The sequence below is a fragment of the Stegodyphus dumicola genome, chromosome 2, assembly GCF_044657685.1.
Source record: "Stegodyphus dumicola isolate Sdum_Otavi_A_Nest chromosome 2, ASM4465768v1".
In the NCBI taxonomy this organism is placed as follows: domain Eukaryota; kingdom Metazoa; phylum Arthropoda; class Arachnida; order Araneae; family Eresidae; genus Stegodyphus; species Stegodyphus dumicola.
In genome coordinates, this window is record NC_140769.1 from 288,314,001 (window position 1) to 288,341,968 (window position 27,968).

The 27,968-nt window shown below is 34.1% G+C and overlaps 1 protein-coding gene across 1 annotated transcript; it reads right to left on the reverse strand.

Annotated features, from left to right (window-relative positions):
• Positions 1-157: 157 nt before the first annotated feature.
• LOC118188966 (venom prothrombin activator nigrarin-D-like) lies at positions 158-27,968 on the reverse strand. The gene is made up of 3 exons (XM_035359493.2): positions 27,772-27,968; positions 16,494-16,691; positions 158-1,854 (listed from the first exon to the last, which is right to left on the reverse strand). Exons 1-3 carry the CDS (start codon positions 27,818-27,820, stop codon positions 470-472), a joined length of 1,632 nt encoding a protein of 543 aa, XP_035215384.1. The 5' UTR covers positions 27,821-27,968; the 3' UTR covers positions 158-469.

Genomic DNA, 27,968 nt, shown 5'->3' on the forward strand with positions numbered 1-27,968 from the left:
TTATTACATTGCAACACTCAGTAGTATTATTGAGGTGCTTATAATAAATTATTTTTTTAAGAAACTATATAGTATTTTAATGCCTTTCTTCAAAATACTGCAGTTGTATAGGAGTAAACGTAAAAATATTGTTATTATGTTAAAAATTTGTAAAAAATTTTAAAAAATTGCTCAAGTTTTTTAATTCGGCAAAAAGAAAGTATAACAAAATTGAACATGTAGGAATGAAACCTCGTTTGACTGAAGGAGAAAAATGAAAGCTGTCACAATGATTCTACGTCACACTCAAAAGTTAAAAAAGTGCATTTAAATATCACATGGCAGTAAAAGCTAAGAAAACATTCCAGATAGAAAGCTTCATAATTGTGAAAACTGTTTTGTTTTCAATTATGAAGCATAACGTAGCGTATCAAAGTGCTATGCAGATCTCAAAAGAACTGCATAGTAAGATATTACTTCAGATTATGGACTAAGAATTTTCTACGAGGACGGATTGAATCCACGGTACATAATTTTCAACTTTCGTGTATATTCCAAATTTTTTTGGACTCGAACATCCTTCTCCCCAACTGACAACACCTGCCAAATACCAACTGTCTGATTTTTGCAACACGAATGGACCACCACTGTCTCCAAAGCAAGTATCTGGTCTATAACTCTCCGCATATCCTGCACACAGCATATTATCAGTGATCACGTAATTGGTACTTTGTTGGCATGAACTATTATTTACCAAAGGTAAATAAGCTTCTTGAAGAGTAAGTGCCATGACTGAGTCTCTTACGCTGACTCTTCCCCAACCAGTAACGACTCCCAAGATATTAGAGGGCAAATTTGCCATGAATCCTAGTGGGGGTAGGCATATGGGTAGTACAGTTGGCTGAAAGGTGACAGGTTCGTTTAGTTTGCCGAGAGCAATGTCGTGTTCAATGGCAACGTTTTGGAGACTGGAGACAGGTTTATACTTTGGGTGGATAATAAGGTTCCTCATGCTTCTTACGACTTCGTCTTTCTCAATTTGCCTTCTTTGCTGCTTACCAAACTTGACACGAACCTTACGACGGATCTCTTCTGGTGACATCACACTTGTGACTCCATTGTTTACAGATTTGAAACAATGAGCAGCTGTGATAATCCAACTATCTGATATCAAGGTGCATCCACAAAAAGGCGGTTCACGGTCTATGGACAGCATACCCATCCAAGGTGCGGAGAGTGGTGATGCTCGACTGCCATCTATAACTCTTTTATTTCTTCGAGTATTATTAGCGACGGGCTGACCGCACATGTAACTGAAAGAGCTTTCATTAGAGTTTTGGACTTTAACTACAACACTTTTTGTTTTTGAACAATATTTTTCAGATACGACGCAAGTATAATTTCCCTCATCCGATAGCTGCAAATTAGGTATAACGTAATAGGATTTCAGTGGGCTCCTATTTTCTTCTGTTATTTCTTTGCCATTTTTAAACCATGAGGTCACTGCTGTTCTGGAATCTACATCACATGATATAATTACTTTTGTTCCAGTCCGAGAGGTTAGACTTGTTGTTTTGTTCTTAAACGTAAATTCGCAGGTCCTGGAAATTGGATCTGGCGATACTTCATTGGAAATAACAACCCTCACTGCCTTCAAAACCACGACTTTCCGTGAGTTGTAGCTGAAGCATATGTGAACACCTTTGACTTGAGTTGACAGGACTAGAGCATTACTTTCATAAAATATCATTCCGGAAATACTTCCATTAGTTGTCCAGAAAACATGACTTTGGCCATTTGGGAAACAGCTTATGTTCACAGAATGACCTGGATTTAAAACAATATTTTCGATCTCTGCGTGGCTTGACTTTTGACCTAAAATTAAAGTATTTTTAAATTTTAGAAAGAGATGAATTGTGAATATTTTGTTAGAAAAATTTTATAAAATAAATTACACTTTGAAATAGAAGATTCTGTTATTTGAATTTGTTTCTAGGAAAGTAATAATCTGAATACAATTTAAAAAAATCTGAAACATTTCAGATTTTAAATGACGTACAAAGGGGCGTTTTTTTTTAACATTTTGTGTGTTACATTTATTTATTAACTATCACGTTGTTCGCACTTAAACCATAAAATTTAATTCAACAGCAATATCGTAAAATAGTTATAAAATGAGCATATCTTTACAATTTCCGATACAGAGACTTACGCGCTAGAGATAAAAATGTTTTTTTCTGTAGAACGTTGCCATGGCTCGCTTTGAAATCCTTGAGTTTTTTACGTTAAAGTTTTACAAAATATGAAATAGATAATAAAACAAAGTCCAAATTTCAAATTTGGTCTTTCACATGCCCATATTCGTAGGAGGATTACGTCATTCAAAATTCGATGGCTCTATGTACCGCTGTTTTATCACAAATGCGAGAAATTTTTCATTATTTAATTTCTTGAAATATAATGCAGGACTCTAACATTGGGTGGCAACAGTATGAAAAGTGATTCGCATTTTGTTAGTGATTCAACGCAAAATCGCAAAACGAAAAAAATAGTCCTTCTTTGATAAAGCCCCTTTGGACTAATAATTTTTCAACCTGTTTTAATTTTACTATGATAATGTATAGAAATTTTGGTAACATTTTGTTATCAAGACCGGATTCTATTGTTTATCTTTTCTGCTCTAAAAAAAAAAAAAAAAAAAAAAAAAAAATCCTAATGACTCTACAAGGTTACCACAACAGATTTAATTCCTCCACCAACAGTGAAAATCAGTGGAAACGACAAGGCTGTCGAAATAGACGAACATTGAGCAACGTTGCCTTGCTCAACGTGCCCAACGTTGCTCGTTGTTGAACAACGTTGCCTTTTCACGTTGGACGAGTTCTTCCACAATAGTTGGTTTTTGGTGGAGTATGCCAAATGCATGCTTTCAGTTGCAGTTCCTGATCTATTCGAGCAAACTGTATTGGCTATTGTTAAGGAAAATGTTATGGAAGGAACAGCTATTTACACGGATCTTGGAAGGCATATAAATCAGATGAACTGCGAAATGCCAGCTTCGAACATTCAGCTGTGAACGCGAATTTCACTTCGATTCAGAAAGTGGATGTTACACCCAAACGGTACAGCATGTATGGGAAAGGCCCAAAATGGCACGACCAACGAGACGACAATACCTCGAATCGTACTTGCCCTGAGTTTACGTGGCGATGAATGCATAGAAAACTAGCATATCTTCTTCGATGTTGGAAGCTATTAAAAATGTTATGCCTTCTGAATAAATTAATGATTCAAGATTAGGATCTAGACTTCAGACTTTTGCCTTATTTTGTGTTTGGTGTTTGATTTTGCGAAAAACATTTAGCCATCGCCAACGCCCCCCCTTCCGAAACGGAGTACTACCATTATTTCTTCTATTCATTGCTCATTATTTTTATATTTATTAACTTATATTGTATGCATTAGACTTATACATAATGTATCACTGATTATAAACTTTAAAAAAATTAAAATGCCTTTAAATTTTCGGCGAATCTTTACATTATGGTAACTTGGCGATTTTTTGGCGAAACTTTGGCGACCAACCTTGCTACAGCAACCTACTAGTTGTATCTTGGACGCCATTCTGTTTTCACAAAGTAAAGGCATGTTTTTTTTTTTTTTTTTTTTTTTTTTTTTTTTTTTTTTTTTTTAGTCCAAAGGGATTTGAATCCCGAAGGAATAACGTAATCCTCCAACGAATATGAGCATGTGGAAGACCAAATTTGAAATTTGAAATTTGTTTTATGATCGATATTTTCCTATTTTTTAAAACTTTGACGAATTTTTGATTAACAAACTCAAGGATTTCAAAGCGAGCAATGGCAACGTTGTGCAGAAAAAACATTTTTATCTCCAGCGCGTGAGTCTCTGTATCGGAAATTCTAAAGATATGCTCGTTTTAAAACTATTTTGCGATATTGCTGTTGCACTGGATCTTATGGTTTAAGTGCGAGGAACACGATATTTAATAAAGAAGGTAACACACAAAATGTTAAAAAACGCCCCTTTGGACGTAATTTAAAATCTGAAACATTTCAGATGTTTTATTTATTTATTTATTTATTTTTTTTTTTATTGAACATTTTTTCCAACAATCTGCTAGCCGTATTACGCTTATGCTAGAACTTTTATGGTACAAAAATGCTTAATCATGACGAAGATTAGGTGCGAAATTGGGAGAAAGTGCAGAATCTCAAACTGCTTGCCGCGTTTTTAAGAATTCCACATACACGGTATCCATGTACACGTCGATCTATTTTCACTTTGAAAAAATATCCCAGAATTGAAAAAAAAAAATGGCATTGCGCACACTCTTGACTTTATCTATGTACACGACTTATTTTCACTTAAAAAGTCAAAGAAAATTGACAAAAATCCAATTCTCTTTACTCTTGTAAAAAGCGCCAAAAAAATAAGTGGGCGATTCTGCACTTTAGCAGCAAAATTGTTTCTAAGTACTTATTAGCTAAAATCACGATCGGAATTTTCCGGGAAATGTCACATAACATGTCTCATGATCTTTCATTTCTCTGAGACAAAATATTCTGTGATTCGAACTCTGTACTTCTCGGATTATTGCTAAAGTCCTAGCTAGTAACCTTTATCGCCTTACCAAAATGTCGCCAAACTACCTGTTACCATATTCCAAAGATTAGCCAAATTTTCTATTGTTACTTCGAATTTTCCTTTCGTATGCGAATTTTTAGTAGCCCATAGGGGCAGTTTGCCCAGAGTTTCGTTTTGGTATTTTGATTGTTTAGTTCAGGAGTTCTCAACCGGTGGTACGCAAGAGAAGAACAGGTGGTACGCAAAGAAGCAAAGTATTTTTAAATTTTAAATTCAAATATTAAACCCCGAACATCCTGATTGAGTTTTTTCCTCTAACACTCGTAAATTTATGCGATCTGAGCTTTGCTCAAGAGTGGTGGTGGTAGTAGCACTTTGTAGTGGTGATACTAAAGATTTTCAACTTTTGCTTAGATGTACCATCTAAGCGCCGGTCAAAAGATTGAGAACCGCTGGTTTAGTTGATTCACTATTTGGCAACGTTTAGATGATTCACAGTAAATCAGTAGGCGCTCAATCCCGGAACGAATTCTATTGTTTGCTGGAAGAGTCCAAGATTTGTAGGTATGGTACGTGAAAGTAGGGATGAGCTAAGAGAAGAAAGGAAACGGGATTTTGAGTATACGGAATTTCAGTCGTTCCGGGATGCGTAATGGCAAACCGCACATTGAGTTAATCAATGTTCAAAGAATTTCGCTTACTGCGCATGCCCAGAATAGAATTTGGGGCAATTACAACTTTGGCGCAATTTTAGATGAAGATTTACGGTATTTTAGATACGGTATATGATTGATATTGTGTTATCTGGGCGTATACAGTTCGAGGTTTTAAAACTTGTTAGGTTGTAAATTGCTTCATTACTTAGAGTGAAAATGTCGATCGTAAACTATGCAAATTTTCGTGTAAGAAGGATTACAAAACAGGAAACTTTACAAGATATATTAGCTAAATGATACAAGACATACCATTCGTATATATTTTCACAAATTAAGGAATAAATCCAGTTTGAATAAGTCAAGTAACTGACATTAAATGTAATGTTTAAGAACAAAATAAACCAAAGTGAAATGAAACAGAAGCACATGCAATAAGCACGCAACAAATGTTTTTCGTAGATTTGCAATTTTTTAAAACAGTAAAACCAACATGACTAACACGCTTGTATAGTGTTGCTTATGCCCCTTATTTGCCAGTATTTCCTCCCACGCCAACGATTCACCACTGAGCATGCGCAGTAAGCGAAATTCGTTAACATTGATCAACTCAATGTGCGGTTTGCCATTACGCTTCCGGGATTGAGCGCCTACTATGAACGGGCTCCTGCTTTGTGAGGGTAGCTAGGGTTTCGTTAGTAAGTGTATTATTTATTATTCTTATTGATTGTCTGCCCTTTTTTTTTACAGTTACAATTTTCTACAATAGCTAAAGTAAATAAAAACTTTACACTTTACCATGTAATACTCTGTTGCTTTACCGTAATAAGAGTTCTAATAAATATTAAATTTCGTTGGAATAAACAAAATTACGTAATTTCGCCAAAACGTTATGCCTTTAAGCAAATTTTAAATAAGCATACAATTTTACATTGCAAACACGTATTTTTCTACGAAATATATATATATATATATATTTTGTTTCACAAATTGATAAAAATTAATCTGTCCTTAAACAAAATGTTCAATAAAAATGGAGCATAAAAATAAGCAGTGAAACTCCTTCCACAGTTCGGGAATAAGTCAGCGAGCATATACCTTTTTTCCCTGGTACCCACTGAAAGCCATTGCACGATCTAATTATTTCCGTTGGAAACCATTGCAGAACCTTTCCCTTCTATTCCTCTCACCTGCGTATATTGAACTCGCTCAGCTAACAATAGCAGGCGTTCCGAGATTGACGGTCTAGTCTATAAATCTCGTATCACTTTTTAAATTGTTCCCACCGAATATTAGAGCTATGGTTTATATTTAAAGAAATTAAATAATGAAGAATCTGCATAAATGTATGCATGTTTCTCGCATTGAGATAAAACAACGATTCCTAGAGCCATCTAATTTTGAATAACGTACGTCTCCACCCGAATATGAACATCTGGAAGCTCGAATTGGAAATTTCTTTTCTTATCTATTTTGTATTTTCACATTTTGTAAAGCATTTATGAGTTTTTGATTAAGAAACTTGACGATTTTAAAGCGAGCAGTGGCACATTGTGAGGGGGGAAAAGTATAGTTTTATCTCCACGCGCGAGACTGTGTATCGGAAATTCTAAAGATATGCTCTTTTAAATAATTCGTGATATTACCATTGAATTCAAGTGCAAAAATCATGATACTTATTAAATAAAGATAACACACAAAAACGTTAAAAAAACGCCCCTTTGGGCGTAATATAAAATCTGAAAGTTTTCAAATTGTTTTTTAATAATTATTATTTTATTTCATGCAATCGTTCCAGCCGTTAACGTTAAAATTACTTTTTTTAAATTCTGCTGGAAACGAGTAAAAGATGTCGGAGGAAATTTTTTTTTTTTCTTTTATGATTTAAATTTATTCTTAAGAGAAAATTACATAACCCAAAAAATATTTCTTAAACGTTATTTATTTCAGTCGTATGCGCATAATTATACAGAATTTAATGCCATATTAGTTATCTTGCTGTGTAGTTATGGATAGAGATTCCTTTTTTTACTTCCTTGTATGAAGTAAAAAGGAAGTATTGTAATCGCGAAAAGTTTCAGGCATCGTATTTCAACGAAAATATCCATTTTGACCTCTATCGAATGCAATTTAACGATGTTTTTGCGTGATATCTGTACGTAAGGACAGAATAAAAGACTCTTTTCCAACAAAAAAAATTATAAAACTGCTTTCAAATGAATTCTGAAGAGAATTTTTCGTGGCGTCTGTACGAACGTATGTACGTACATATCTCGCATAACTCAAAAGAGTAGCCTCAGAACGTTGAAATTTTGTATATAGGACTGTTATAACATATAGATGTGCACCTCGTATTTTGGTTGCAATCGGCCGCACCAAACGCATATATATATATATATATATATATATATATATATATAGATAGATAGATACATATATCCACTCTGTTACCCGGCTCAGTGATTTCAGTTTCTTTACTCTTATATGTTTGTAAATTGTACATTTTTTGCTTTAAAAATGATTGTATTATGTTGTTTTTATCTTCAGGTTAAGGTTTTATACCTTTAGTAAATCTGTATGCAATATTTTTAGAATTATCAACAATTTTAAAGTTGTTTAAGTGCCGCTAAGCCTAATAATTTTTTTGATGGCGGCCATTGCTCGTTTACATTTGAAACAGCAGAATAGTGGATTTGTTGCCAATCTAGAGAAACTTAGCTTCGCAACAACAAAGATAACGCCTTCATTTATTATTGCGAATTAAATCATGCTTAATCCTTTCTGGAATTTTTTCGAGGAAATAAGTGTTTAAGATTTACTTCGTAATTTTTAATACATATATTTTGAGTTTTTATGTATTTTTGCCTTGTCGCGAAGTGAAAACTGAACTAATTGAATGAGAAATACTCAATCGTCTGTAAAAAAACTGTTTCTTTTTTTTTTTTTTTTTTCTTTTTCTTTTCTTTTCTTTTTTTTTTTTTTTTTTTTTTTTTTTTTTTTTTTTTTTTTTGTGTGTGTGTGTGCTTAATTTCTTTTACACATAGTTCTTGCTTTATTAGTGTATTTGAATAGAACATATGGCAACGATTCGATAATTCTTTAAATGATATAAATTTTGTGCATTCTGAGTTATAATATGAACATCTTCTTTTTTGATACAAACGTGAAAGGCCTAAGGCATACTTGATCTATTGGTGATAACTCACAGCAGTTGGTACCAAATGCGAGTAAAGGTAAAGGTAAAGCTAAATATGAACGAAATATAATACTGTTAAGTGAACCTAGCGTCAGATTGTTGCTATGGTAAACAAATAGAGTGAATTTTAAAGAATGCATTTATTGTATTATGGTTTATGCATTGTCGGCGAAGTAGATTTAATTCAATCCAATAAGCAAGAAAAAATGCATATAATTTAATATTCCGTACAAGGAAGTCATGTGGTGTACACATCAGATTTTTTTAATATTTAAAGTTACACGGTAAAGCAAAATTGTAAAAATAAAAATTGAATCCATCTTTCATTTTAAGAATATTATGCATACGCAAATATATCAGAGAAACTTTCTTATGAACATAAGTTGAAATAATTTACTATTTACATCAGATCTTACTGTAAAATTTGTAGTAGTTTATCAGGAAATATCATTTAAAAAATATTTTCAAACAAAACAAATAATAAAAAAAATTTTTTACGTCTTAGGCTAAAAAAGAGACTTTGTATATCATTCGAAATATAATGCTTTTAAAATGAATGACTTTGTAACAGACCTATTTAAGTGTAATTGAACTATTTTATTCACGCCATGAACTCATGAACTGTAACCGAACTATTTTATTTAAACGCCATCTCGTGGCGATATGAAAAAACGTCAGTCGACCTCCAGCCGCCATGATGATAGCTTACTATGTTATGTTATTCTCAATGTTTGATGTTCCATTTGGTATATGTTTCATTTTTTATGTATATTTCTTTTGTTTGTAACCGTTCCTGTGTGCTCTGTTAATAAATCCTTTTAAAGCTAGCCGGCATTAGTGTCTATTGAGGAACGGCTACATCACATTGGCGCCCAACGTGGGCCAAATGTGATGTAGCCGTTCCTCAATAGACACTAATGCCGGCTAGCTTTAAAAGGATTTATCAACAGACCACACAGGAACGGTTACAAACAAAAGAAATATATATAAAAATGAAACATAAACGAAATGGAACATCAAACATTGAGAATAACATAACATAGTAAGCTATCATCATGGCGGCTGGAGGTCGACTGACGTTTTTTCATATCGCCACGAGATGGCGTTTAAATAAAATAGTTCGGTTACAGTTCATGAGTTCATGGCGTGAATAAAATAGTTCAATTACACTTAAATAGGTCTGTTACAACTTTAATTTAAAATTAAAAACATTCATGGTAATGAAACATAGATATAAAGGAAGATATAAAGGGTAGATATGAGGAATGAAACATACTAGATATACCTACGTGCTGCATACATAATAGCACTTACTCAGGTAACCACGCCGGTAACAGTGTTAGTTATAGTGAAGGACATCATGAACCACAAGTATAGCGATAAACGTTCTATTCTAGGTGTGCTCTAATAAAGGGACTCACTCTTCACACCGATGTGATAGGGCAGTGTAAAAATATAACTCTTACTTGAATACTCTATATATTGTATTGTGAAAAAAATTACTTATTCTTAATCCGCGTTAAACTTATGTTGTGTTAAATAAATGAATTTCGTTCACCATTTCGTGTATAATAACGATTGGATTACTCAAGACTATGATGGTGCTCGGCACTTTCGAGAAGACAAGGTAAGAAAAATTGTTCTTTTTCCTTATTTTGCTAATTTGTTGTATAAATATTTATAATTTCATCATCAAATAAGCAGCTTCACGATCAAATAAGCAGCTTCACCATCTTCGTATGTGTTTCGTATTCTTTACTCAAGCGGATTTTATAGAAAAATAGGGATATATTTTGTCAACCGCCTTAGTAGAAGTCGCCAAACTTTCTGAATGTGTCAAAGATTGGAAACCACACGCATCTTGAGGCAATCATGCACGTACGTTTTAGTAAGCAATGTCTCCATTTTGGTATGCATTCTTTTTGTTGTATTCGAATGTTTTTACTTCTTTGTACGAAGTAAAAAGGAAGTATTGTAATCGCGAAATGTTTCAGGTAGCATATTTCAAAGAAAATATCCATTTTGACCGCAATCGAATGCAATTTAACGATGTTTTTGCGTGATAACTGTACGTAAGAAGAAAATAAGACTCTTTTCTTCCAACAAAATTATAAAACAGCTTTAAAATGAATTCTGAAGAGAATTTTTCGTGGCGTCTGTACGAAAGTATGTACGTACGTATCTCGCATAACTCAAAAACGAGTAGCCTCAGAACATTAAAATTTTGTATATAGGACTGCTATAACATGTAGATGTGCACCTCGTATTTGGGTTGCAATCGGCCGCACCAAACGTATATAAATATATTTATATATATATCCACTCTGTTACCCCGCTCAGTGATCTCAGTTTCTTTACACTTATTTGTTTGTAAATTGTGCATTTTTTGCTTTAAAAATTATTGAATACTGTCCTTATCCTTATTGTTCTTATCTTCCGGTTAAGTAAATCTGCAAGGAATTACTAAATACATAATATTATTTGTAGAATTTAATATCTTTTATACATCGTTCTAGCTTTATTATAGTATTTGAATAGAACATGTGGCAACGATTCGATAATTCTTCAAATGATATAAATTTTGTGCATTCTGAATTATAATATGAACGAAATATAACGCTGTTAAGGGAACCTAGCGCTAGAGTGTCGCTATGATAAACAAATATAGTGAATCGTAAAGAGTGCATTTATTTTGTTGTGGTTTATATGCGCTATCGACGAAGTAGATTTAATTTAATCCAAGAAGTTTAAATGAAATGCATGAAAAAAAGCGTATAATTTAATATTTCGTACAAGGAAGTCGTGGTGTACTCATCAGATTTTTTTATACAAAAACAGTGGTATAGTTTGTCTTAATTGTAAAGTATGGTTTGTTGAGTTTCAGTTGGCGTCGTAGAAATATAAGGTATAATTTCAGTAATTTTTTTATACAAAAACAGTGGTATAGTTTGTCTTAATTGTAAAGTATGGTTTGTTGAGTTTCAGTTGGCGTCGTAGAAATATAAGGTATAATTTCAGTAATTTTTTTATACAAAAACAGTGGTATAGTTTGTCTTAATTGTAAAGTATGGTTTGTTGAGTTTCAGTTGGCGTCGTAGAAATATAAGGTATAATTTCAGTAATTTTTTTATACAAAAACAGTGGTATAGTTTGTCTTAATTGTAAAGTATGGTTTGTTGAGTTTCAGTTGGCGTCGTAGAAATATAAGGTATAATTTCAGTAATTTTTTTATACAAAAACAGTGGTATAGTTTGTCTTAATTGTAAAGTATGGTTTGTTGAGTTTCAGTTGGCGTCGTAGAAATATAAGGTATAATTTCAGTAAGAACCTAGCGTTCGTCGGTAAAATCTCTAATGGGTTTTATGTCACAAACAACAACTGTTTTATGTCTATTCTTAAAGCATGTGCCATGAAATTTCGCCCAGGAGCGCGGAAAATAAAACGTATGTAAGATTCACTGATAGATTTTTCGAGATAAATTATAGTGTACATATTAATAATATATAATAATTAGCTCATACGTAATAAATAATCTTTTGGCAATTGTGACATATAATTTTTTTCAGGCAAGTTCTGATATGCATAAGTAATCATACTTTTCTTCTGTAAAAATCGCAGAATTGCGCTAATACGTTAAGTACCAGTATAAATTTGTGTTATACTCCTATAAAGTAACTAGTTGAAAATTAAAATGAGAATTGCCATTTTAAAAATTTTAAATTATCGTTTTATGAAACTTTCAAGCAAAAATCTGATGCTATGAAATTTATTTTAATCATTCCATTTCTACTTCCTTCTACGAAGTAAATGAAGTATTGTATTCGCGAAAAATTTCGGGTATCTCATTTAACGAAAATATCCATTTCGACCGCTCTCGAATCCATTTGAAACATGTTTTTTATCATATCATTAAATACAAACAGAATAAAGAATGCTTTTTCCCCTCCTAAAACGGGATGCAAAACGGCTTTTAAATAGATTCAGAAGAGATTTTGGATAATCTTTGGAATATGGTAACAGGTAGTTTGGCGACATTTTGGTAAAGCGATAAAGGTTACTAGCTAGGACTTTAGCAGTGAACATGGATAAAGTCAAGAGTGTGCGCAATGCCATTTTTGTGCCATTCTGGGATGTTTTTTTAAGTGAAAATAGGTCGACGTGTACATGAATACCGTGTATGTGCCATTCTTAAAAACGCGGCAAGCAGTGGGCGATTCTGCACTTTCTCCCAATTTCGCACCTAATGTTCGTCATGATTAAGCACTTTTGTTCCATAAAAGTTCTAGCATAAGCGTAATTCGGCTAGCAGATTGTTGGAAAAAAATGTTGAGTAAAAAAAAAAAAAAATACCTCCTTTACTTCGTGAAAACCGAATGGCGTCCCCCCCCCCCGAAAAAAAACTAGCAGGTTGCTGTAGCAGGGTTCATCGCCAAATTTTCGCCAAAAATCGTTAAGTTACCATAATCCAAAGATTAACCGAGATTTTTTTCGTAAAGTCTGTACATATGTGCATACCTATCTCGCATAATTGAAAAACGAGTAGATACAAAGCGGTAAATTTTGTATATGGGACTGCTATAACATGCAGATGTGTACCCCCCTTTTTCGTTGCAAGCGGCCGCCCTAATCGCGCGCTCACACACGAGTATATATACCGACTTTGCTACCTGCTTTGATAAGCTCAGTTCATTTTATACTTATATTTTCGTAAATTGTGCGTTTTTTGCTTTAAAAGTTATTAAATTATGTTGTTCTTGTGTTCCGGTTAAGGTTCTTATGCCTTCAATGAATCTGCATGTGACAGTTGTAGAATTATCAACAATTTAAAAGTTCTTTAAGTGCTGCTAAGCCTAACGAGGTCACCATTTGTTTGCATTTGAAACTCCTAGCAGAATAGTGAATTAAATCAGTTTGTGCCCCAACTTTATTGGGTTTTTGCAAAGTGAAACCAAAAATAAACTTTTAATTTTGTGCACCAAAAAGTTTGTCTTTCTGCTCCCTGGCCGAATTACTTGTTTTTGCATCTAAATTCTAATTTTAATTGTAGATTTTTTTTTTTTTTTTTTTAACTTTACTTTGAGTCCTAAGTTTTCCTGTATTTTACAATTTTTAATGTGGACGGTTTGAGTTTTCATGTATTTTTACGTTGGGGTGAAATGAGAATTAAATTAACTGAATGAGAAATATATCTCTAATGAAATTCGAGGGAATAATTTTAATGTAGCAAAAAATGTGTATAATTTAATAGACCATACAAGGAAGTGATGTGGTGTCCACATGAGATATTTTTTAAAAAATATTCAAATGTAATAAGAACGTTACTATAAGAAGCATCAGCCATTCTTTTTTTTATCCTGTATATTTTAGAAATATAGAAAAAAAATTTTCCAAATTTATATTGGGACAGAAACATTTTTTATTACCCCTAAATTCGATTTGATGAAAATTTGTGGGTCTATATTTGCATGATGTAATTCGAAAACAATTCTATTTACTCTTACCTTCCCACGTTGTTCTTCTCTTGCCAAAAGTTACGAACATTCGTACGCGTCTTATATTTTTTTATAATTAATGGATATTTTTCTTTAACATATATGCACAACAAGTACACAATTTTTTTTATTAACTGTATCAAAGGAAATGCTTTTCGACATGTTTATTATTTCCAAGTTGCGGATGTGGCAAAATAGAAAGCATTGGGTACTCTTCTGTTATATACTCCAGATTCAGAAATGTTTGTGTATATGCATGTATTTACAAATGTATATGCTTATACAGGCATGTGTATATTCTGTACATATGTTACCGTGAAAGACCGAAATTGGAGAATGTCGACTTTCACCGGAGAATGTCAACACTAACCAAATACGTCGGTGAAAGATCGAATATTTCTTTACATTCTTGTACATTCGGACCCTCACCGGTGTATGTCGACAATCACAGATATGCTCTGGTGTAGGTCGAAAAGAGAGGAGTCTATGTACACGCTGCCATTCCAAAAGGAAGTGTTCCACAAATAAATGCGGTTGTGAAAGCAAGGGCCTCTTGTCCAATTCAAAGTGTCATAATAGTTTAAGTTGTTGCAATAAATAAGATTTGAATCACGTAATTTGGTAAGTTTATAACTTCTATTATTTTCCTTTCTCATTTTGAATGTACTGTGTGTTTTAAGTTCTTATGTTCTTAAGTTCTTATTCTGGGTCTCAAGTGCGTTTTTTCGCGAATGAATTACGGAGAAGGAAATATAATATTCTTATATGTTCAACATTCACCATTAGTACATGGTGAATGTCGACATTCACCGGTGTAAGTCAGAAATAAGAGTATTTGGAAAATATTTCGGACATACACCAAGCGACTATGGGAATGTTGACATTCACCGGTGAAAGTCGACATTCTCCAGATTTCTGTGTTTCACCGTAACATATATACATACATTTCTGAATACTGTCCTGCCCAACAGCAGCCGAGCGGTAAAGTCGCTGAACATTGGTAGTGCGGTCCGAGGTTCGAAACCCCCGAACGGGTTGGCTGCATGGGCGTTTTCGTGGTTTTCCCCATGTGTAACGTGTATACGAGTCAGTTTCCCTTAGGAAGTCCTCCACGAAGGCATCCCTTCCCTTAGGCAGATAGCCCTAGTGTGCTTTGCCATAATTAAATAAACCAAACCAAACCAAACCAATCTGAATACTGTCCTTATAACAGTAGAGTACCAAGCATTGCTACTTCACTTGAAATAAATAATTACTACAAGCCACCGGCGGTAATGATTCAATGAAAATGGTACATTGTTACGGCTTGAGCAATTAAGTGATTTCTTTATTGAAAAAGTACACAAGATTCCATATGGATTTCATTTATGTTGAAATAGTACTGCAGTAATTTTTATGTTGTGTTATCTGGTACTGTTATTTTGAACAGCTCGTTTTGAATAAATGACTTTGTTTCATACCTTGAATTTCTGAAAATTAATTCTTGAACTGACAGTCTTCTTGTCTTTATTTAGCTAATACTGCTTCAAATATTAAACTGGTGTTTGCGTATAAAGCTTACGATTTTTATATTTTTAATATTATTAAATATTATTTTTTTAAGGGGTATCAGAAACCCCTATACCGACAATGTTAAATTGGCCATTTTCGATGTACCTTTTCTCAAAATCTGCTGTAGATACAAGCTTGAAATTTTTTCTGTAATTAAAGTATACCTATCTGATTATACTGAAATGAGCTTTTAAAAACATTTTGAATTTAGAGTAAATTACAGAATATTTTGTCACGCATAGTAAAATTTAGCACTTTTCTCACACAAAAAAATTAAATTTTTTTTTCCAAGTTTATTACAAAAAGCTTATTTCAGTAAACATTAAGGAACCTAATAAATAAGCCGTAAAAAGTTTAGATACCTGTGAGCAGTCGTTCCTGAGAAAAGGTACATCGAGTATAAAAAAATCACGTTTGGAGAAAAACGCGTTTTTATGTAAAAATCCTCATTGATCAAAGCAGTCGATGACAAATTAAAACTAGATTTTTTTTACAGTTCTAACTTTCATAGAGATTAAAGAATGGTATTTTTAGAAAGATAAAAGTGTAGAGAATTTGAAAATGCGAAAATCCGAAATCAAAATTTTTTGAAGATTTTGGGGTTCCAACACCCCTTAAGTTCTTGAAGTTTCAACGGTAAATTCTTCAACGTATTCCACTGTAATTTGAAATTTTCAGATTACAATTTTCAAAAACTTTGTATGTTTTGTTTGCGGATAAAAATTTTAAACTAAAGTGTAGTGCAATATAAATAAGTGCAGTCTTACAGTATTAAAGTACCACTCTTAAGACTTGCTTTTATTTAACGCACTGCACATGTATCGAAATGAAAATGTTACGTATTATCCAGTCGCCTGTTGGCAGAAATTTCAGCGCAACGGTCGCCAAGAGCCAGACGTTACTGCGGAATTCTAAAGGATACAGTCTTTCATAATTGGTGCTAAATCGCGCTATTTGGCCTGTCAATGGGATAATACGTAAGTGCCAAGAAAATTAAGAATAGAATATATTTACCGTTTGGCACGCAAGTTGGCGCAGATGCGGACCAGTGCCCATCCGTCTGACAATGTGAAACATTTGTTCCTCGTAAAGTGAAGCCACTGTCACATGTGAAAACTGCAGTAACACCGCTTCTTGATTGAAACATCACTTTGCCATTTGGAACTGTAAAAGTCTGGGGGCATTTCCATGCAATAATGGCTTTCATAAAGCCTGAAAGAAAAAAAAAAAAAAAAAGAAAGAAAGAAACAGTTAGAAATCAACAGGTAAATGACTGTAGACAATACTTTGCTAATTTATTTTCATTCAGTTTTTCTCTAGGCTTGTTTTGTTGCAAATCGCAGAGTCTACTTGGGAGATTTCGTGACTATTTTCCTGTACAAGGCAAATGCAAGCCATTGGCCCTTAGAAGTACTTTAAAAACCTCTAAGCTTCAAGGCCGTACATATGTTACCGTACAAGACCGAAATTGGAGAATGTCGACTTTCACCGGAGAATATCAACATTCACCAAATACGCCGGTGAAAGACCGAATATTTCACTACATTCTTGTATATTCGGACCCTCACCGGTGTACGTCGTCAATCACAGATATGCTCTGGTAAAAGTCGAAAAGAGAGGTCATAAAGGGCCATAATAGTTTAAGTTGTTGCAATCAATAAGATTTGAATCACATAATTTAGTAAGATTTTTATGACTGTTATTTTATTTTCTCATTTAGAACGTACTGTATAATTAAGTAAGTTTTTAACTTCTATTATTTTCCTTTCTCATTTTGAATGTATTGTGTGTTTTAGGTTCTCCTGTTCTTAAGTTCTTATTTCGAGTCTCAAGTGCGTTTATTCGCGACTGAATTACGGAGAAGAAAATATAATATTCTTATATGTTCACCATTAGTACATGGTGAAGTATTACAAGCGATACTACAATTTACATGTATTTTCGCTAAAATTATTTACATATGCGTGCAAAATTAGCAACAATATTAATAATAACACTATGCGTAAATTTAAATATGTAAGTTGATGATCATAGACTGTCATAATTCAGTAATTAACTAAGAAATATCTGAAAGAATGTGAAATAATGTTCAATAAATTGTTAACCTTAGTTTTGGCCGATATAATAACAGCTAAATTCTAAGTACGTGTCATGTTTATTAATTTCCCTTGCAATCATTCATAATATATTAAAATGATTTAAAATTTATATAAATTGAAGAAATGAAAATTTGTGAAGATAAATCGTTATTTAATTGCGCAAATAGGTAGTACATATAAGTATAACCAGTTGATATCTTAAATAATTAATTATAATAGGAAGTTGTGCTTCTAAAAACTATTATATACACTAATTATCATAAATTAAGAAAAAATCACAAAAATCACGATTACTGAAAAAGTTACATGTAGAATTTTATGAAACTTACCCACAATATACAACATATAGTAAGGTATCAAATAACATAAAAAGAAATTACCAGACAATTATGGTAGTATAGAAATTAGCGCATGTATAAAATGAACAAATCGAAGATGTCAGTTTGCTATAGGAAAAGTACCTTCAATATGGAATATAATCGCCTCTAGAAGCAATACAGCACATACAGCGATGTGTGATGCTTTCCATTATGCGGTCTATCAGTTCCATAGGAAGCGCGAGCCATTGCTCTTGCAAAGCAGTTGCAAGCGCGACAAGGGTCTGATTGTGTGGATTGAGAGCAGCTAGACGTCTCCCTAAAGCATCCCAAACGTGCTCGATAGGATTCAAGTCTGGGAATCGAGCTGGCCACTCCATGCGCATAATTGTTTCCTGTTTAAGAGAATCATATACGATGCCTGCCCAGTGTGGTCTTGCATTGTCGTCCTGTAACAGGTAAGCATCACCTATTGCCCCGGCATATGGGCGCACATAAGCATCAAGGATGTCATCTCTATAAACATGAGCATTCACGGTTCCCTTTGGAAAAACATGGAGGTCTGTGCGTCCACCCAAAGAGATGCCACACCAAACACAGACACTGCCTCTTCCGTATGCATCTCTTTCACGGATGTTTGACGGATGATAACAGGTTCCAGGTGTTCTCTCCATATCAAATTACGCCTACTATCGCTTTCTAGACTAAACCTGGACTCATCCGTAAAGAGAATAGCCCGCCATTGCTCAGGCGTCCAGTGCACATGTTGTGTCCACTGCAAAAGGTCCCTTCTTTGGCGTGACCTGAGCGGCACGCAAATGGTTGTTCGCCTCGCCATACAGACCACCTTCGGGAAGCCTTCTACGCACAGTTGACGTTGACACCAACCTTCCGGTGGCTGCAGCAAGAGAGCATCTAAGAAGAGTTGGAGTAGCAGTTCTATTCCTGAGTGCACATAATGTCAAATATCGGTCATCGGCTCTCGTCGTAGCAGTTGGCCGTCCTTGGCTGAACCTCCTAGGTGCCGAATCTGTGATTTGAAATTGCCTCCAGAGTCTGTGTCCTGCCTCTAGTCTCCCAATTGCTTTCTATCGTAGTTCTGCAGGCAAATGATGCCTGGAGATCATTGTTACGAATTGGCTATCTCAGATTTCTGATGTCACTATCACAGTGAAATATGCGGGCTTGCTCTCAAACATGGACTTTTATGCTCCTCGCAGGTGACGTATTCCGAGTGCAGTGCCACTAATTTGCATACTGGAGTTTTACTCAGCTACACTTACTTGGCAACATATTCAAATTTTACACGGTTTGGCTTATTTTTCGGAGAGTTATCGCAATTTTTGTGATTTTTCCTTAATTTATGATAACCAGTGTATTTCAGCTGAATTATCTGAAATTGTAGCTTTAAGCTTTAATCCATAACGACTAGCTGAGGAAAGAAATTAGTAAAAGACACAAAAGAAATAAATGAAAAGCTTTCGAAATGTTTTAAAAGCAATTCATATTGTTTTCATTAATTAAACAACTTCATTAATTAAAAGTTAAAAACTTTCATTAATGAACTCTTCACTTCAAACTTTCATTAATTAAAGTTCAAAAACTTGGAAAACAATGAAATCTGAAAATTTCAAAATACAGTGTCGCACCTAGTGGAAATGACCGTTAAATTTACAAAAATGTTTTAAAAAAACTGTATATATATCATATAACTAAAAAGAAACTGCAACCTCAGCTCATCAGTTTAACATTTGTTAATAAGCAGTTGCTATAAACTATAGCATATAGTTCAAAAAATTAGTTACTACATAAACTATATTAAAAATTCGTTTCTATATATTCTATAGTTTAAAAATTAGTTACTATACGATCTACAATTTAAAAATTATTTCTCCAAAAATTTAAGCTGAAGAAAATAAAATCTTAAATTTAAAATGAAGTATTTAAAATGGCAAAAAAAATTTTCTTGTGGTGATATTATTCTCATCATAAACTAACGTTGTACAGACATTAAGTTATATGGAAGCAGGAGACATGAAAAATGAGCAATGCCTTCGCCTGGACTCGAATCACGGACTTCTCAAATACGCGCCGAGCGTGCTGATCACTACACCACGAAGCATGCTAGGAAGGCGGGAGAAATACCTTATATACTCCCCCCTTTTAAAGGGTGACTGGGAATTAGGGGACCCAGTCGCCAAATCCCGGTGGTGGAGAATCATCATCCACCGCTTTTTTTTTAGTTCGGGTGCCACTGTAGAGACATTAGGTTATTTGGAAGCAGGAGACATGAAAAATGAGCAATGCCCGCGCCTGGACTGGAACCACGGATTTCTCCAGTACGCGCTAAGCGTGCCGATCACTACACCACGAAGGCATGCTAGGTAGGCGGGAGAAATACCCTACATACTCCCCCCTTTTAAAGGGCGACTGGGGATGAGGGGACCAAGTCGCCAAATCCCGGTGGTGGAGAATCATCATCCACTGCTTTTTTTTTTTTTTTTAGTTCGGGTGCCACTGTGGAGACATTAGGTTACATGGAAGCAGGAGACATGAAAAATGAGCAATGCCCTTGCCTGGACTCGAACCACGGATTTCTCCAGTACGCGCCGAGCGTGCTGATCACTACACCACAAAGGCATCCTAGGAAGGCGGGAGAAATACCTTACATACTCCCCCTTTTAAAGAGTGACTGGGGATTAGGGGACCAAGTCGCCAAATCTCGGTGGTGGAGAATCATCATCCACCGCCTTTTTTTTAGTTCGGTCGCCACTGTAGAGACATTAGGTTATTTGGAAGCAGGAGACAGGAAAAATAAGTAATGCCCTTGCCTGGACTCGAACCACGGATTTCTCCAGTACGCGCCGAGCGTGCTGATCACTACACCACGAAGGCATGCTAGGAAGGCGGGAGAAATACCTTACATACTCCCCCTTTTAAAGGGCGACTGAGGATTAGGGGACCCAGTCGCCAAATCCTGGTGGTGGAGAATCATCATATTTTTAGTTCGGGCGCCACTGTAGAGACTCAGGAGACATTAAAAATTAGCAATGCCCTCGCTTAGACTCGAACCACCGACCTTTCGAATACGCGTCGAGAGTGCTGACCACTACACTCCGAAGGCATGCGAAGAAGTCGGGAGAAATACCTTATAATGTCATGCGTCAACTTGCGTACTTACTTCAGAAAGAAAAGATTTATTTAATTAAAATTAGCTATGGATTTATATTACTGGATAGCTTGCTCACAAAATATCCAACTAATATTTTCCTCAAATGGCAATATTCCCTGTGTTGCAAGGATAAAAACCCACGGAATAATAGCAGTAAGCACGGTGAAGAAATTTCGACGGGTTTGAAAGGGTAAGGAGAAAAAAATAATATGAAAAAGCGAAAAATTCTGTACAACCAATACAATGCCATAGGCATTGCAATAATTGAATTGCAATAGATAGTTCAACATTAAATTTGCTTTATATCTTCTCTTCACTGCAAAACATTTTTGAAGGCATTGATTCTCCAAATGAAAATAAAATCCTTCTGCATTCTTATCGTAATTAAATCACAATGAAATGAATTATTTCTAATAGTGATGTTAACAGATTTTATTTATTAAGAAGGTTTGATTTTCCTAAAAAAAAAAAAAAAAAAAAAAAAAAAAAAAAGATTTTTAAGTCTTCCTTTCTCTCTCTCTATATATATGTATATCATACATTTACGTATATCTATTAGAACCATACATTTCATACATTTTAATGGTTTGTTAATCCAAAGGGGCTTTGTCCCTGAAGGACTATTGTTTTCGTTTTGCGATTTTGCGTTGAATCGCTATAAATGGCCGTTTCACTTTTCAAACTGTTGCCACCCAGTGTTAGAATCCTGCATTACATTTGAAGAAATTAAATAATGAAAAATATGCATAAATGTATGTATATTTCTCGCATTGTGATAAAACAACGGTACCTAGAGCCATCGAATTTTGAATGACGTAACTCTCCTACGAATATGGGCATGTGGAAGACCAAATTTGAAATTTGGAATTTGTTTTATGATCGATTTCACATTTTGTAAAACTTTAACGAATTTTGGATTAACAAACTCAAGGATTTCAAAGCAAGCAATAGCAACATTCTACGGGCGAAAAAAAAAAAACTTTTCATCTCCAGCCCGCGGAACTGTGTATCGGAAATTCTAAGGATACGCTCATTTTAAAATTATTTTGCGACATTGCTATTGAACTGAATTTTATGCAACGAACATGATATTTAATAAATAAAGGTAACGCACAAAACCTTGAAAAACGCCCCTTTGGACGTAACTTAAAATCTGAAATCTTTCAGATTTTTTCTTCTGCCTTAAATTTACAACAGGACTACTTTAATTTAATTGACAGTCAAGTTTTTCTTTTTACATGATATATAACTTTGCAAAGTAGCATTTCTGAGTAAATTCCTTAATTAAAATGTTCATATCATATAGAAAATACACTCATGTCCAAAATTATGTTTACATGCATAAATTCACGGATTTCTCAGAGACTATGACTTATAATTAAATGAATTTTCGTGGAATCATACATAACATGATGACACATAAATGCAAAAGAAAAAAATTGAAGATCACCTCATATGATATAAAATTGTAGTATGAAACAATAAAAATGGTAATAAAGTGTGACAAAGAGAGTTAAGAAAAAAAGGAATGATTCAGAAAAAGAATTAAGTCTTACAAATTTAATATGGAATATGATCTCCCCTGACTTGTACACACATATCACAACGTGTTTTAAGGCTGGAAATAACGTTGTTAACCACAGTTTGGGGAATTAATCTCCACTCTTCCAGCAATGCCGTCTTCAAAACATTTACATCTCTAGGAGGAGGATGTATACGTGCAATTGCTCTTCCAAGTCAGTCTCATAAGTTCTCTATCGGGTTAAGGTCAGGAGAGTTTGGTGGCCAAAGTATTCGCTTAATGTCTTCACTTTCAAGGAATTCATCAACGAGGTTTGCTCGATGTGGACGGGCATTATCATCCATAAATAAAAAGTCAGGTCCATATGCACCCCTGAAAAGTCTTACATAAGGATCTAAGACCTCATCTCGATATATCTGGCCTGTCACAGATCCGCTGCTGAACACGTATAGGGGCGTACGTCCATCGATCATTATTCCACCCCATACCATCACACCTCCACTACCGAAACGGTCACGTTCCCACAACGTTCGAGGGATCATTTCGTGTTCCTGACTCCCTCCAGATGTAAACACGTTTAGAATCACCAGTTAAACTAAACCGCGACTCATCAGTAAAGAGAACATGGGACCATTGATGTTCAGTCCAGTTCTGATGTTCTTTACACCAATTAAGCGATCCCTCTTTTTCTGTGAAGACAGTAAAACACATACCCTTGGCTTTCTGGCATAAAGGCCTTTTTCATTAAGCCTTCTGTATATTGTTTGCCGTGATGCAACAGTTCCAGTGGCGGCTGCAAGCTCTGAATTTAACTGGCGAGCAGTAGCCTTTCTGTTACGACGGGCAGTTAATGCCAGATACCGATCTTCAGAAGCAGTTATCATTCGTTTCCGACCTTGTCCAGGCCTCCTTACAACACTTCCATCATTTTGAAACTGTTTCCATAGCTTAGAGACTGTCTGTCTTGAAATATTCAGACATGTGGCTGTTTCCATGATTGACTGCCCTGCTTCTAAACGGCCGATAATTCGCCACTTTACAGATTCTTCCAAATGATACTGCAAAGCCATAACAAACCGCTTTGAGTCCCTACACACTGAAATCAAACGCTATATTGCAGAAATTCACTCAAATATTCAGTTTGCGCAAAGCGCTTGATTCACCCTTGGATGACGTAACGCCTAGATTTGCATATCACAAACCGTTTGATTACTTTTGATTGGATAATGCTAATTAGGCTTGGTTTTTACACATTCCTTGCAAATACGGATCACATTGATTCAATATTTCATTGAATATCATCATTTTTGGGTATGTAAAGATAATTTTGGACATGAGTGTATATCTTCCGTTTTTTGAAGTCAATACAATAATAGATAACGAAACGGGATTTTGCGTCGAATCACTATAAAAAGCTGTGTCATTCTTCAAATTGCTGCCACCAAATATTATCATCCTCTATTATATTAAAAGAAAATAAATAATGAAGAATCTACATAAATGTTTGTATGTTTCTCGCATTGCAAGAAAACAACGACACTAGAGCCATCCAATTTTGAATAACTTAGTCCTTGAACCGAATATGAGAACCTGGAAGCCTGCGTTTGGAATTTGTTTTATTATCATATTCTGTAAAACTTTAACTAATTTTTTGATTAAGAAACTCGATGATTTCAAAGCAAGCAATGGCAACACTGTACAGGGGGCGAAATTATCTCCAGCGCGCGAGTCTATCGGAAATTCTCAAGATATGCTGTTTTCTAAATATTTTTAACCTAAAGGAGCAGTAGCGCGAATGCTCTCGAAACATGTATGTGTATATGTAAATGAAAAAAGAAAGAAAAGAAAACCCGCTCTTTTTGATCGTAATGCAAAAGCTGAAAATTTTCAAATTTTTAAAAATTTTTATTATGATATTCTATTGCTTATTCTTTCGGCGTTTGCGCAGTTCTTGTTAAGTTATGTAGTTACGACTTTGAAATCAATTAACGCTTTTTTTAAATACAATTTCTTCTTGCTAACGAACACTGATATATGTTAGAGATAACTATGTTAGAGATATATGTCTAATAGTGGTGTTAAAAATAATAATATTACAAACAAACTTTTTCTTTTCTCCACATAACTTTTAAAACTTTCTCACCAAAATATACTAAATTTTGGTTCATTGTACGAATTTCTATAATACGCAGTTTAATTAATGGTTACCGGAATATGACAAAATACATGAGTGCTATCTGCTTAATGGGCCATGAATACAGTTGCTGAAAATGTAAAAATAGATCATCTTTTGACTGCAAATCAAAAACAGTTAATTGATGCGAGAGGAAAAAATTCGCAGTCGGATTTTAAATACAAAATGTCTGCCTAATTGGTGGATATGGTTGAAAACCGAATTTCCAGATTCTGTAATCACGAATGCATTGGGGGTTAGATATCGGTATGAAATAGAGTTTTCTGCAGTGACAACAATTAAAACCAAATACAGAAATAAATTTTAGAGTTAAACCAGATCTTCTAATTGTATTAACAGATGGCATAAAACCAGATTTTTGCGATATTATTCACAAATCCAATCATTAAATGGCCCGCATTAAATCTAATTCAAAACGTAAATTTGTAATTTAATTTAAACTGATTAAACGTAAATTTTTAATTTAATTTAAATTGATTTCTTTTAAATTAAAAAATAACGAAAAATTTGATTTTTGAATATTATATTATTAGTCCAAAGGGGCTTTGTCCCTGAAGGACTAGCGTTTTCGTTTTGCGATTTTGCATTGAATCGCTATAAAATGCGAATCACTTTTCAAACTGTTACCACCGAATGTTAGAGTCCTGCATTATATTTGAAGAAATTAAATAATGAAAAAAACTGCATCTGTATGTATATTTCTTGCATTGTGATAAAACAACGGTACATAGAGCCATCGAATTTTGAATGAAGTAATCCTCCTACGAATATGGGTATGTGGAAGACCAAATTTGAAATTTGTTTTATTATCGATTTCCTATTTTCTAAAAATTTAACGAAATTTTGATTAACACACTCGAGGATTTCAAAGCGAGCCATGGCGACGTTGTACAGAAAAAACATTTTTATCTCCAGCACGTGTGCCTCTGTATCGGAAATTCTAAGGATAGGCTCATTTTAAAACTATTTGCGATATTGCTCTTGGACTGAAGTTTATGGTTTAAGTGCGAAGAACGTGATATTTAATAAATAAATGTAACACACAAAATGTTAAAAAAAAAAGCCCTTTGGACATAATTTAAAATCTGAAACATTTAAGATTTTTAAAAATTTTATATGATATGAAGTACATTTTATAATTATTTTCATCTTAGGTTTACGCTATCAAAAACGTTTGGAGTTTGCTACTCTAGTGTTAACGAATATACCTTCCGTCCTATAGAGTATTCTAACCCTTGTCAAATTTCCTGCGAAATGCTTATCTTATCACTTTGTAATTCCCCTAGAATGGAATCTTGCATTAGTTCTAATTCTAGCCAAAGTATAATGTGTAACAGTAATTGTGTTTAATATTATAAAACAAATAATGACATCTAAAATTCGAAATTTCTAAGTTTAAAATAAAAAAACATGTTTCTTGTGGGAATCAAAGTTATATTATTAACAGTTTTACTGGAATTTTGGTTTCCCATGCCAATATTTTAAGTAGCTTTAAATTTATTGTTCAAATAAAGACTATTTACAACGTTTATCACGCGTTTAATATACTACTATTAAAATCCATCTTATCAGTTTCAGTGCACTAAACATTTTTCCAGTGTACAGTAAGCATACCTTAAATATTCTTTTATTTCCTAGCCGTTTTGAAATTCTTGTAATTTTTTTTATTTTTATTTATTTTTTTTTTTTGGGTCAGTGAAAGCAGATTAAAAAAAAAAAAAAAAAAGAAAAAAAAACTGAAACGTTTCAGATTTTAATTACGTCCAAAGGGCATTTATTTAACATTTTGTGTGTTACATTTATTTATCAAATATCACGTTCTTCGGACTTAAACCATAAAATTCAGTAAAACAGCAATATCGCAAAATAGTTTTAAAATGAGCTTATCTTTATAATTTCCGATACAGAGAATCACGCGCTGAAGATAAAAGTGTTTTTTCTGTACAAAGTTGACATGGCTCACTTTGAAATCCTCAAGTTTGTTAATCAAAAATTCGTTAAAGTTTTAGAAAATAGGAAATCGATAATAAAACAAATGTCAAATTTGATCTTCCACATTCTCATATTCGTAGAAGGATTACGTCATTCAAAATTCGATGACTCTAGGTACCGTTGTTTTATCACAATGGCGAGAAATATACATACATTTATGCGGATATTTCATTATTTAATTTCTTTAAATATAACACAGGGCGATAATACTTTGTGGCAACAGTTTGAAAAGTGATTCGTCGTTTGTAGTGAATAGATGCAAAAGCGCAAAACGCAATAGTCATTCAGGGACAAATCCCCTCTGGACTAATAATATATGAATACAGCTGCAAGAAATGCAATAACAGTTAAAGCAATTGTCAGTAAAACTCTCCCAGAAATCAATGAAATACTCACAATTAAGTTCACTTTTGTTAGTTCAAGAAAAGGCAGCTAATGTGGGCAAAACATGGCGGAAAGAAATATTGTATTGTACCAGACCGAAGAAAAAGCTGTTTTCTTACATCAGAATGGACCCTTTGCTATAAAACGGTATCAAATCCATACGACATTTTTCTAGCATTCTCCATTGGTTTGTATGTTAGAGCATTAAATGGAATCCCTTGCAGTATTTCATACAACAATACGATAGAAATAAGTTTTTTCTAAATCAAAATTAACTTTCCTATTTTCTTGAAGAGATACAGACAGATCTCAGGTTGAAGAAACTCAGCAGAAGCCTAACGATGTAATACTTGTTCAGTCCGTATCAGTCATTAAAATTTGCAAAAGAAAAATATTTTAAATTCTACATCAACAGGATTATAAAGCGGTGTCTGACTTCCACGGAATTATGTACTGACTATCGCGATGCGCATCCTTGAATAATGCGGGCTTTGTCCTTGTCTTCCTGAAAGGGAAAGGTGTCTAACCAGGCTTTCTGAAGAAGGAAACGCGGTGCAATGGAAAGAAAGTGGCACGAAACCCACTTCCAGCAAGAGTAATGGGGCTACTTACTGCATAAGAAGAAGAACAGGTTTATTTGCAAGAGGTGGAAGACGTCCATCCGGACAGCAGTAGGTGACCTTGTTGGAATAACGGTGCAGCGCCGTTACTGAGAGATCCGCAGAGTGAAATGAAGTGTCTAAGGAACTAACTATATTTCTGTTAAGATAAAGCCGGTGTGGCGCTACTTCCAACCAAGCCACAGTAAT